Source organism: Schistocerca cancellata, chromosome 8, assembly GCF_023864275.1.
Source record: "Schistocerca cancellata isolate TAMUIC-IGC-003103 chromosome 8, iqSchCanc2.1, whole genome shotgun sequence".
Lineage (NCBI taxonomy): Eukaryota > Metazoa > Arthropoda > Insecta > Orthoptera > Acrididae > Schistocerca > Schistocerca cancellata.
Genome location: NC_064633.1, coordinates 51,088,299 through 51,100,627, shown reverse-complemented (window position 1 = coordinate 51,100,627; position 12,329 = coordinate 51,088,299). Strand labels below are relative to the sequence as shown.

General features: G+C 43.3%; 1 protein-coding gene across 1 annotated transcript in view; it reads right to left on the bottom strand.

Moving 5' to 3' along the window:
• LOC126095163 (aminopeptidase N-like) overlaps nucleotides 1–12,329 on the bottom strand; it is a 297,387-nt gene that overhangs the window by 213,375 nt on the left and 71,683 nt on the right. Inside the window, exon 5 of the mRNA XM_049909885.1 lies at nucleotides 6,331–6,663. Coding sequence (XP_049765842.1) covers nucleotides 6,331–6,663 — 333 coding nt within the window. The remainder of the gene's footprint in view (nucleotides 1–6,330; nucleotides 6,664–12,329) is intronic.

Sequence of the window (12,329 nt, the reverse complement as noted above, 5' to 3'; positions counted from 1 at the left end):
TTTCCTCCATATAGTACCAAATGCGTTCGCAGGTGCGTCGGATTTTTACGATTCTAAGTCTGACGGCATTGTTAGTCCGTGGATGGACAAAGATTTAATAGAATAAAAAGACGACGATTTTGCAAAAGCCAGCGACCACAGTTCGGCTAGCTGTGGATCACACAGGTCAAATGCGACTGAGTGGTGATAAGAAAAAATGTAGATCCCAGCAGTTAAATGTTAATTTTTCGATTTTTGTACCTATCGAGAGAAATTTCTATGCCGAATTTTAAATGCTGGAATTTAGTTTTATGTGAAATTTTATTTGCTACGAAGATACCTTAACTGTTCAGGATGTAAAATTAATTTCTAACATTTCGTTTACGCATACTGTTTAAAAAACTACACTTGTGATTTGCGTGATAAGAAGTAAAATACGGCTGCCTTTACTTTGTGCAATAAAATCGACAAGGAGTGCTTAACGGGGGATGTAATTGATTTCGGTCCAAAAAAATCGATTTTTCAAAAATATTATTTTCTTGATCTACACAGTTCATTCTATGTTGTATGTTACTTTTATCATGAAGCAGCTTTAGAAATGTCTTTAAATTGTTAAACTGATTAACTGTGCACTGGCGGTCACTCCCACCTCTTTCAACATATGGGAACCTGCTTGCTTCAGCGGAATTTCTTTCAATGTCTTTGGCTGATATCTGTATCTATGGCTGGCATCTATATCATTGCCTGGAAACTTTCTTGCATGTGGTTTATTTACGTTTTGACAATACTAACACATTTACATATTAATAGGTGGAAGGTTGAATTCGCAAATCTTTACGTGGAAGTCAAGATTTATGCGTAATAGGTGGCGGAAAAGCTGTGTTTAGGAAACGGAGATTTCATGGAAATCGGTTTACCAACAAAAAAGAGGAAGCAGCTCGAAATGAAGAACATAAGCTCTCAGCTTCAGCAGGAGAATTGTACAGGTGCGTGAATGATGATGATACGAATTCCACTTGATTCAGACTTATTGATTTAAAGCTTTTCTGCCAGGCTACAAAGTTGTCATGTTCACGTCTTGGCTGTAAAAATACGGAATGCATGATTATTGTTGAAGAAAGAAGAGTGGGAATAGCTTAATTAATTTGTAATTCGTTTGGCTATGAATTTTCGCTTCCCTCCTCCAAAAAAAAACTGACACTGGTACCTATAAAAGCAATTTTAGGTTAGAATATGCTCTGAGATGCCTTGGTCAGGGCACGGAAGGAGGTAATTTATTGTGTGGTTTTCTCAACATACCTCCACCTTGTGTATGGTTTGAAAAAAATAAAGAAATGTCTGATGTTGTATGCGATAGCCGGTCGATGTGGCTGAGCGGTTCTAGGCGCTTCAGTCTGGAACCGCGCTGCTGCTACGCTCGCAGTTTCGAATCCTGCCTCGGGAATGGATGTGTGTGATGTCCTCAGGTTAAGTTAGGTTTAAGTAGTTCTAAGTCTAGGGGACTGATGACCTCCGATGTTGTCCCACGATGCTTAGAGCCATTTGAACCATTTGTATGCGATACTGCCAAAGTGTCTATGACGAAAGCAGTGGAGGAATTGGTGGAAATAAGCCAGAAAGAAATGGATTCTGGGGCAGATATTCATGACAGTGAATCTCCTACAAATGTTACTGGCCTGCGTATGTCTGTAGATGGGACCTGGATGAAAAGGGGTCACACATCTCTGTATGGAGTTGCATCTGTTATTGATATTGACTCAGGTAAAGGTTTAGATGTAGAAATTATGTCTAAATACTGCCACCAGTGTGCAACAAGGAATATGTCCAACGATGAAGACAGTGCGAAACTGTGGCAAGAAAAGCAAGCAGTAGCAAGCTCTAAAAATTATAGTGGCTCAAGTGGGGGCATGGAAGCTGCTGCAGTTGTGAGGATGTTCTCCAGATCTGAGTAACAGTATGGTATTAGATATACTGAATACCTTGGTGATTGGGACTCTTATTCGTTCAAAGCTGTAACAGATAAAAATCCGTACAATAGAACAATAGAACAGTTGAAATGTGTTGTCCACATCCAAAAGAGGCTTGGCGGTAGGCTTCGTCGCTTACTGAAAGAGAAGAAAGGTGTATTACTTGAGGATTGAAAATCTCTGGGAGGAAAAGGCAGGCTTACTCTGAACGAAATTGGTTATCATCAGTTATTTTATGGGAGAGCTATCAGGAAAAACACACCTAATTTAGAGGCAATAAAGCGTGCTGTGTGGGAATTTTTTTTCCACAATCTGTCCACTGACCAAACACCAATGCCTCATATGTGTCTGAAAGACGATTGGTGTACGTTCAACAACAGAAATGAGACGTATTCACGTAAACACTCATTACCAGAACCTGCTATGAATGCTATTAAGCCCACATTCAGGTTTCTTCCAAACCCTGAATTATTGAGGAAGTGTCTTCATGGAAAGATACAAAATGCAAATGGAAGACTCAATAATTTAATTTGGATTAGATGCTCAAAAAGGACATTCTGTGGACCTGGAGAACTCAAAACGTGTGTCTGTGATGCTGTTTTATGTTACAATAATGGAAATAATGGCAGAATTGAAGTGGTGAAGAGAGTTGGCATAGATACTGCTGTGTTTACAACAAAAACATTTTACGCCATAGACGAGAGCAGGGTCAAGATAGCCAACAGATCCGTGTCTTACCCGCAAACATAGGCCATGCAGATTCGATGGGAGAGAAGAGAAACCTGGAGGATGAGGAGTGTCAGTATGGAGGATTTTAAAACTGATGTAAGCTTATTAGATGTAGAAGTATGAGAAGAAAATCTTTGAACTCCATTTTCTCTGTTTTACATTTTTTACGTTATTGGAAGCCTTTTCTCAAAAAGTATATGCGCTAATGCTATGAAATTTTCAGGAACTGTTCGCAACGTGTTGCTGACTCCCTGGAACTAAAAAATACGAGATCCTGCAATTACGTTCTGATTTTTTGATGAAAGTTAATTTTGGATGTGCAAAATTAAAAACTTTGTTAATGATACGATTTGTAACATAAATTAATAACTGTAGTTCAGTGGTCTTATAACTTTTTCAGAGCACTACAATAAAATTTTCATATTAATTGCATGATTAGAATTTAACTTATGGCTTTTTATAAAAATGACAATAAAAAAATTAAAAATTCAAGTTTCTGGCAATATATTAATTCCGCATATTTTATTATATTTTTCCGCCAAAACACAGCTCTTTTGCTTTACACATGCCAAATTTTAGATTTGTACATAAATAAATATGGCTGTAATGACTTTTTAAATAAATGTTTAAATTTTCCGTTACATCCTCCCTTAAACAACACTTAAATAATTGTAAAATAAGTGCCATATAACTTAAATTAAAATTTTGAAATAATTAGCACCTTAAAACTGAGCTTAAACACAAGAGTCTCAGAGGCCCCATCTCGTAGCATATGTTACAGATAGTCACCTCCTGAGTTAAAAGTTATGCCACAAAATTCTTTGCGTTGCACAAAACTCCTTTCACTTATCTTCTGGACGATCATAATTTTGTGTGGGTGTATAGTGACATAAAAAGGAAGGAATATTGGGCTTACCGTCTGGTCGACGTGGAGTTCATTAGAGGCGCAGGACAAGCACGGGGAAGGAAATCTGCCGTGCTGTTTCACAGGAACCATCCCAGCATTTTTGCCTGGAACGATGTAGGGAAATCACGGAAAACCTAAATCTGTAGGGCCGGACGCGGTTTCGAACCGTCGTCTTCCCGAATGCGAGTCCATTGTGCCAACCACTGCACCACCTCGCTCGGTACAGTCGCGAGATGTGACGAAGCGAAAGACACCACCTGACACTACAGCCTGTCGCGTAGCACAGGGGTCTCCAAACTACTACGGCCCGCGGGCCGAAACAACCCCCGCGACGGCCGGCAAATCGGCCCGCGTTAGCTGGCCGGACATCCCCGGTATCCGGCACGCCAAATATTTGAGGTGCTACCTCTACTGCCAACAATTGAGTTTCGAGGCCTATCGGGACCAATACACCGCGACATTGGCTCTGCTACTCGTTACAAGACTACATAACCAAACTTATTATTGCGCCGCTTGAAATAACAATGCGTTGACATGCTCTACCTCTGTTACTTCTTGCAGTAATAGTGTTGCTAACAATGATTTTGAGATTTCGTTAACTTTACAGGACGCTTTCGTGAAGAATGTACAGTGACACACTTTTTTGTCAGTGAAATTCGCCGGAAGAAAATAAGCCAGAATTTCGGTCAAGTATGTCCACCAATCAAAATTATGTAATTAAATAAAAATCGTAGTTCGTTTCAGTGCTGGCTATTCCCACAACCTTAGATTTTTGCGATTTCATCTTTCCTTTAGCCTTACGTTACGGTGATCATGGAGTGCTAGGGTGCTTTAATTCCACTAGGTAGATCTTGGCCCTTGTGACTTCGTGGAGGAGTCAATGTGGCCCGCGGACTAAAAAATTTGGAGACCCCTGGCCTAGCAGATCGTTTCGGGCTCGTGAGAACTGCTCCTGTCACTCTTATCTACATTTTCCGAAGTTGGGACTGATTGGGGAAAACTAGATGGTTTTTTCTTCATTGCAAAGCCAGTACTCCCAAACGCCTCGACCCAGTGGAATAGGTTGTCTCGATCTGGGACTGTAACTCGACATTCACATTAATATTTCCTTGGAAAAGACGTCGAAGAGTGACCACAGAACGACAATTTCAAAAAAATAAAAAAAAATAAAAGAAATTGATCGACATGTCCGTCAGAGGTGGCCCGAGGTTGACACCCCCACTCCCCACTGAATGCTTGGAGTTTAAAAAACGCGCGCTTTCTCTGCTCCAACCAGTAGATGTAAGGATTAGAGATGGGGGATGCGCTCTTGAACTAATTCATAGAGTTGAATCTTTCAAAGGAGTGAACAATCAGTGATTCAGAAAAAAAGAACGGTAGCTCCAAACGTTTCCCACGGCAGAGAGAGAGAGAGAGAGAGAGAGAGAGAGAGAGAGAGAGACGGAGCATATTAGCAGTGCCTCTGCTGGTCACAGCACAGTGCACGCCACACAACACAGCCAGCGCCGGCCTCTGCCCTGCTTCTACCTTGGCTGCCTGCATTGTGCAGTGCCCCATTGGATTTTGTGTTTCACATATGCCGTGCCGTCTCTGTGCGTCGTCTGCCGCGTGCAGTGTCTGGGGCAGCTTAACTTCGCATCGCACTCTGTCGGCGATCGTTTCAGTCGCACGTCCTGCCCTCTGGGCAGTTGATGCGAGCAACAGGACAGAGAGCCACCTAGCGGATAACATAGGAACTACTTGCAACAACCTGCTCGCAAGGGATCGGACGATTTGTCTCGGAGCGGGTGAGTTCACCGCTCCCCCCACCCTCGGAACTCGCCCGCTCAACGCTCACCCCACCTTCTCGACTCTAGCCAGAGTGTTGAGCAAAGCAACTCAGGTGTCACTCTGATCTCTGCGGTCTTAGCTCACACAGTAATACAGCTCGCGGCTCGACCTGCTCGACTCAGTGTTTCTGCATCGGAGTTTGTCTCTACTGGATATTGTTCTTCGTAGTAATACCGCTATGTATATTACATTATTGTGTTATGTATACATCATTTGTTTTTATTTTATTTTTATTTGTTTAAACTGATCAGATTAGGTTCCTGACGACTCCTCTTACTATAGGATTTTTATTATGGACACTCGAATTTACGCTTTAATTACGAGCAAACCGATAAACGTATCGCAAAATGTGATACACCAATATTTTCCTTGTTTTATTCTGCGTAAGGCTATATGCAGCACTTTTGTTTTACAGTCAAATTTTTTTTTTTTTTTCTTATTCTGGTACGGATTTTGCGATTTTAGGCGTCTTCGGAAGGAAACGTTCACTTTAAAAATATATGGCTTGCGATGTATTTGTATGAGGTTAATGAAATTTTAATACATTATAGCCAAATATATTGTTAATGTAAATCTCAAGTTACAACATTTTCCGATCACCCAAAAAACCACGATAGCGCAAAATAAATCAATAATCAAAAACTTTGTCATATCGTGGAAATTTCAATAAACAATACAAAATTCTTACTCATTATCTGTGTTACTTCAAAATAGGATCAAAATACAGGTATAGTACTGGAATAAACCAAGTTTAAAGGGCAATGTGCCTTCCATTTATTTTCTATTGTAAATGAGTGGTGAGTCATGAAAAAGAGCTAATTCATTTCAGGGAGTGAACAGTTCTGATCCGATCTCTGAAAAGAACAGTTTTGCCCATCTCTAGTAAGGATAGCGTCGTACAGCAGACTCCGTACCTACCTGTACGTGACGAGCCCCCAGTTCTCCATGGCACCGAAGTAGAAGTCCGGGACAGCGACCTGGTCCATCTTGGGTACCATGTACCGGAAGAAGTCCGGGAAGAGGCCGCCCAGGTAGTCGAGCGCGGCGGCGGCCACGTCCTGCGCCAGGCCGCGTTGGTCGGCCGTGTCCTGCCTCGACCAGACCCGCAGGGCGCCCCACGACTCGGACTCAGGCCTCTCGTCGGCGGTGAAGGTCTCCGTGTCGTAGACCACCACCCCCACCAGGTAGGTGGGCATCGGCCGCGTCGTCTCGAACGTCACGGCGCTGCGACTCTCCGCTGCCGGCAGGGTCCTGCAATATCGGTCTCGAGTTACCGTAAGCATCGTAATAAAGTCAAATGTTACGTTTTCGGCCTTCGTGTAGGTCACAGACGACATTATATGCATCTATAAACGAAGACGACGCAGCTCACATTCCATATTTTTATTTTCCTGTGCCTATATCGAGCTAGCAGCTCATATTTGGCAATCGTAAACAAGATATGTACTAATAGCGGAGAGTTACCGAAGTCGGACCGTCGTCTAAGTTGGCCGACCTTCGTATTTCACTGTGTGTCGGTAACTTTAAACTTGAGAGTTGGCTCTACTGGTGAGAAATGCTGTGGAGGTCAAGCAGCACAGCAGGCAGTCGACAAGAGGCATTGAAGTGAGAACAGGTGACGTTAATGTACACTACTGGCCATTAACATTGCTACACCACGAAGATGATGTGCTACAGACGCGAAATTTAACCGACAGGAAGAACACGCTGTGATATGCAAATGATTAGCTTTTCAGAGCATTCACACAAGGTTGGCGCCAGTGGCGACACCTACAACGTGCTGACATGAGGAAAGTTTTCAACCGATTTCTGATACGCAAACAGCAGTTGACCGGCGTTGCCTGGTGAAACCTTGTTGTGATGCCTCGTGTAAGTATGAGAAATGTGTACCATCGTGTTTCCGACTTTGATAAAGGTCGGATTGTAGCCTATCCCGATTGCGGTTTATCGTATCGCGACATTGCTGCACGCGTTGGTCGAGATCCAACGACTGTTAGCAGAATGTGGAATCGCTGGGGTTCAGGAGGGTAATACGGAACGCCGTGCTGAATCCCAACGGTCTCGTATCACTAGCAGTCGAGATGACAGGCATCTTATCCGCATGGCTGTAACGGATCGTGCAGCCACGTCTCGATCCCCGAGTCAACAGATGGGGACGTTTGCAACACAACCATCAGCACGAACAGTTCGACGACATTTGCAGCAGCATGGACTATCAGCTCGGAGACCATGGCTGCGGTTACCCTTGACGCTGCATCACAGTCAGGATGCCTGCGATGGTGTACTCAACGACGAACCTGGGTGCACGAATGCCTGCGATGGTGTACTCAACGACGAACCTGGGTGCACGAATGGCAAAACGTCATTTCTTCGGATGAATCCAGGTTCTGTTTACAGCATCATAATGGTCGCGTCCGTGTTTGGCGACATCGCGGTGAACGCACATTGGATGCGTGTATTCGTCATCGCCATACTGGCGTATCACCTGGCGTGATTGTGTGGGGTGCCATTGGTTACACGCCTCGGTCACCTCTTGTTCGCATTGACGGCACTTTGAACAGTGGACGTTACATCTCGGAGGTGTTACGACCCGTGGCTCTACCCAAGAATTCGATCCCTGCGAAACCCTACATTTCAGCATGATAATGCACGACCGCAAGTTGCAGGTCCTGTACGGGCCTTTCTGGATACAGAAAATGTTGGACTGCTGCCCGGGGCAACACATTCTCCAGATTTCTCACTAACTGAAAAAGTCTGGTGGGCGAGCAACTGGCTCGCCACAATACGCCAGTCACTACTCTTGATGAACTGTGTTATCGTGTTGAAGCTGCATGGGCAGCTGTACCTGTACACGCCATCCAAGCTCTGGTTGACTCAATGCCCGGGCGTATCAAGGCCGTTATTACGGCCAGAGATGGTTGTTCTGGGTACTGATTTCTCAGGATCTATGCACCCAAATTGCGTGAAAATGTAATCATATATCAGTTCTAGTATAATACATTTGTCCAATGAATACCCGTTTATCATCTGCATTTCTTCTTGGTGTACCAATTTTAATGGCCAGTAGTGTATTTTCTTCGTTCTGGCTGCAAGTGTTGTGTTACAAATCGTAAACTTTCCTCTATACACTACGAGTAAGTAAATAAATTATCTGCAGTATAGTTTGTAAGTGCCATGCATTAGTTAATAATTACACATAGCACAACTAGCATTTAATTTTTTGTATTTCTGTACCGTTATATTTACTTATATGGCGTCCAAGAGTCCAAGTTGGACAGATGCCTGTTTCCTAATTTGGACCACTCCAGTTTAGGAGACACTCGTCACAAATAATATTTAAGTGCACTTTTACAGTAAGTAATAGGTACGCAAAATGTTTTTAGATTTTCGAGATGGCAAAATTTTTACGACAAATAATAGGTACGCGTAATCTTTTTAGGTTTCGAAGATGGCAAACAGGGGAATGTACGGGAAATGGACAGAAGATGAGTTGAAGCTCGCCGTGGCAGCGTACAGAAACGGTGACCGTGGACTTAATGAGTGTTCCCGTGTGTAATGGAGTACTCAAGGCTACCCAAAAGAGACGTCCCGGTGGTAAAAAATGTTCTCAAATGAAGTTAAGTTATTCGGAAGACAATCGACGTGTACAACTAAGATGGAAAAAGTTTTCGCAGATCATCTCCTTTTATCTGAAGAGAAAGACGTCCGTAAAATGCATTCGAAATAGCAGAGAAATATGAATTACTCCATTCTTTCAACGGGAAATTTAAATGGCGGTTAGAAAATGGTTTTATTCATTTACGAGACGAAATCCACAGCTTTCCCTCCGTCAGCCAGAAGGATCGACAGTGGCCAGACCAAATGTGTTTAATAGAGAGAATGTGATTCAGTTCTTCGACCACCTTTAGAAAACAATAGTGTACTTAACGTCGACGGATCTGGATTGACGACGGTTCATAAAAGCAAACAAAACGTCATCGCGCAATAAGGCAAGCGCCAAATGGGACATATCACAAGCGAGGAGCAAGGAGTTAAGATAACAGCTGTTTGCGCCTTTAATGATCCGGGGACGCTTTATTCCACCTACGATCATGTTCGAGCGTAAGACGAGGTATCGAGAACTTGAAACCGGTGCCGCACCAGGAAGTGCCAGGTGACACCTCAGAAACTGGCTACACTAATTCTGAATTGTTTTTGTCGTGGCTCAAACACTTCAAAAACCGTATCAACTGTATCAACGATTCGCCCGTGCGTCTGCTACTTGATGGTCACACAGCACATAAGTAGAGGCGGTCGTGTACGCTCCTGATAATGGTATTATCGTGTTGCAATTACCTGGCACACTCCCAACAGGCTGGAACCACTTGATGTTTCGTGTTTTGCACCTCTTCACACCTACTTCATCCAAGCCCGAGGACAAGTGGTTACGTGAATACACAGTTTTAGGTACCTGGACTGTCGAATGAAGCAGCAGCAGTTGGAGTAGTGCCTTCTTTGGCTCAATAGGAATTTGGCGTGTGAATAGGAAAGCGTTTCCAGATCGTCATTTTTCACCAGCTGTTGGCTTGAAAAGTGGTGATAATTTTCTAGAGAAACCCAGTTCTACGAGTGTTAGAAGGCACCTTCTTCGGAAGACATTACAAGTAATGACGAGTGTACGCCTACGACACCCACAAAGAAGAAATTTAAGAAGACTCTGACCCCCGGTTTCACCCGTTCAAAACTCACACAACGTGCTTGCTGTTCAAGGCAGAGGAAAAGCAACGCATGCTACTGTTATCACTGGCGGTCCTTATAAGCAACAAATCGTAGCTAAAAGGACGCGTTCTCGAGAAATCGACAATCTGCTGATGCTTTGAAACGGCTTATATCCATATCAGGCGGGAATTTAAATTCAGACAATATGGCGGCTCCTAGTTCTAATTGTGACGTAAAACTGACGCTGCAATCGTATTGGCCACGCTCCTGTGCACGAGGCAAAAATTTCGCATGCCAGATTCTTCATTTCGCGCTTTGCAATGCAGTGGAACGTGGAATTCCAGTGACGTCACCAGCTATCCAGCTATCCAGCTATCCGCCCACGTACATTTTCACGTTCTGTGAAAGGTTGACTAGGTAATGTTTGGCAAAACATACGGTCCTTACCCTCTCTTATCGGCGGTCTCATCCCTGTCACATTTCGGTTCCTCCCCCTCTCTTTACCCTCCGTTCTCTCTCTCTCTCTCTTTCTCTCTCTCTTACTCTACGTCTCTCTGTTTCTGTTGACATGACCCTCCCATCTGTCATGCGCTAAAGTTCATGCGCTTCTAATAAAAAGTTTCCTACCACACCTGACAGAAATCGAACCCTCCATAATGTTTTCAGAGGTGAGTAAATATTTGTGGCATGCAAATAAATACCGGGTCTGGCGCTAAAAATCTGATTTCGGTATAATCAATAAAATATCTATAGATGCTTTAGAGAAGCAGCATAAATGTTGGGGATCGCAACACAATACAAAAACTACATAATTTTATGTCATATATATGTTTTTATTTTTCAGCAGTAGGTTTAAGAGTAAAGTAATACACAATTTAAAGAAAATGGAACGTTTCGTGTGCAATGGCTTTAATATAAATAAAAATACACTGGCGAATTTAATATTTTTTTCAGCAATTCTTTCGTGCGGAAGAGTCACTGTGAATGGTGGTGTGCATGTAGATTCAGAGATGAGCCTAACTAAATCTTTCGGAACTTCACACACAGTGATCCTATTTCGTTTCTCAATGCGAGCAGAATCACGATCGCAAGATATAAAAGAGTGTCTTTTCTGTAAGGTGAGTAGATAATTGGCTCACATGGCTCTGAGCACTATGGGACTTAACAGCTATGGTCATCAGTCCCCTAGAACTTAGAACTATTTAAACCTAACTAACCTAAGGACAGCACACAACACCCAGTCATCACGAGGCAGAGAAAATCCCTGACCCCGCCGGGAATCGAACCCGGGAACCCGAGTAGATAATTCCACGCAAAAAGTTATCTCTAACTTCGTAATCAGAACGATGATTTTTGTCGATACGAAATTCGTTTCAATTATAAATCAAACACATTAAAATAGAAATGAAATGACACAGTTCAGAGACTTCACAGGACTCCTACAGATCTGATTTTTTCTACACAGACAAAAGCGGTGAGTGAAAATTTGTATTGAGGCAACGCATCGATCCTGGGGTCTCCTGCATACTAGGTGGGTGCATTAGCCACTTCAGCACAGTGTTTCACACAGCTGCACGCACTACCCTGGTATGCCTCCCTCATCGATCCGATTTCTCACACCCAAGTGTTGCCTTAGCGCTAGGCGACCGCTACTTTCAGTCAGTTGCGGCACGTGCTACTTTCAGGCCTGTGTGTGTACGTGTCCATTCCGCTACTTCTGTGAGTTTCTTGCCATGTGTATGAGTGTAAAAGTGAGTATAAGTGGAAAATAGCTGTCTGTAGTGCAGAGAATAGGGCTTTTGGGCAAGGAGCTACGCTGAAATGAGAAGCACGCGAATTTGTATACAGATTGCCTGTTTACTTTGAAAGGGAAAGGGGTAATGGTGGCAGAAGCATTGAACATCTCTGCAGCGACAGTGAACAGAGTCACAAATGATAAAGAGGCTGCCAATTCAGCTACGAGCCTTGTTACTGTGTTGCCTGGAAAGTAAGGGAAGAGATCGTGTCGTGCGACTGGAACAGACACCTTGACGAAAGTGCTAACAAGCAACACATATAAGTGTACTACAGCAGGAAGGAGTATGCGACACTTAAAAAGTTAATGGCATCACTGTTGGACAGTGGTTTGTTCACAGGCAGAACGACAAGTCTCTCCACTGTTTTGAAAAAAATTGGCTTCCGTTGGAAAAAGTTCTCAGGACGAAAGGTAATAATGGGAC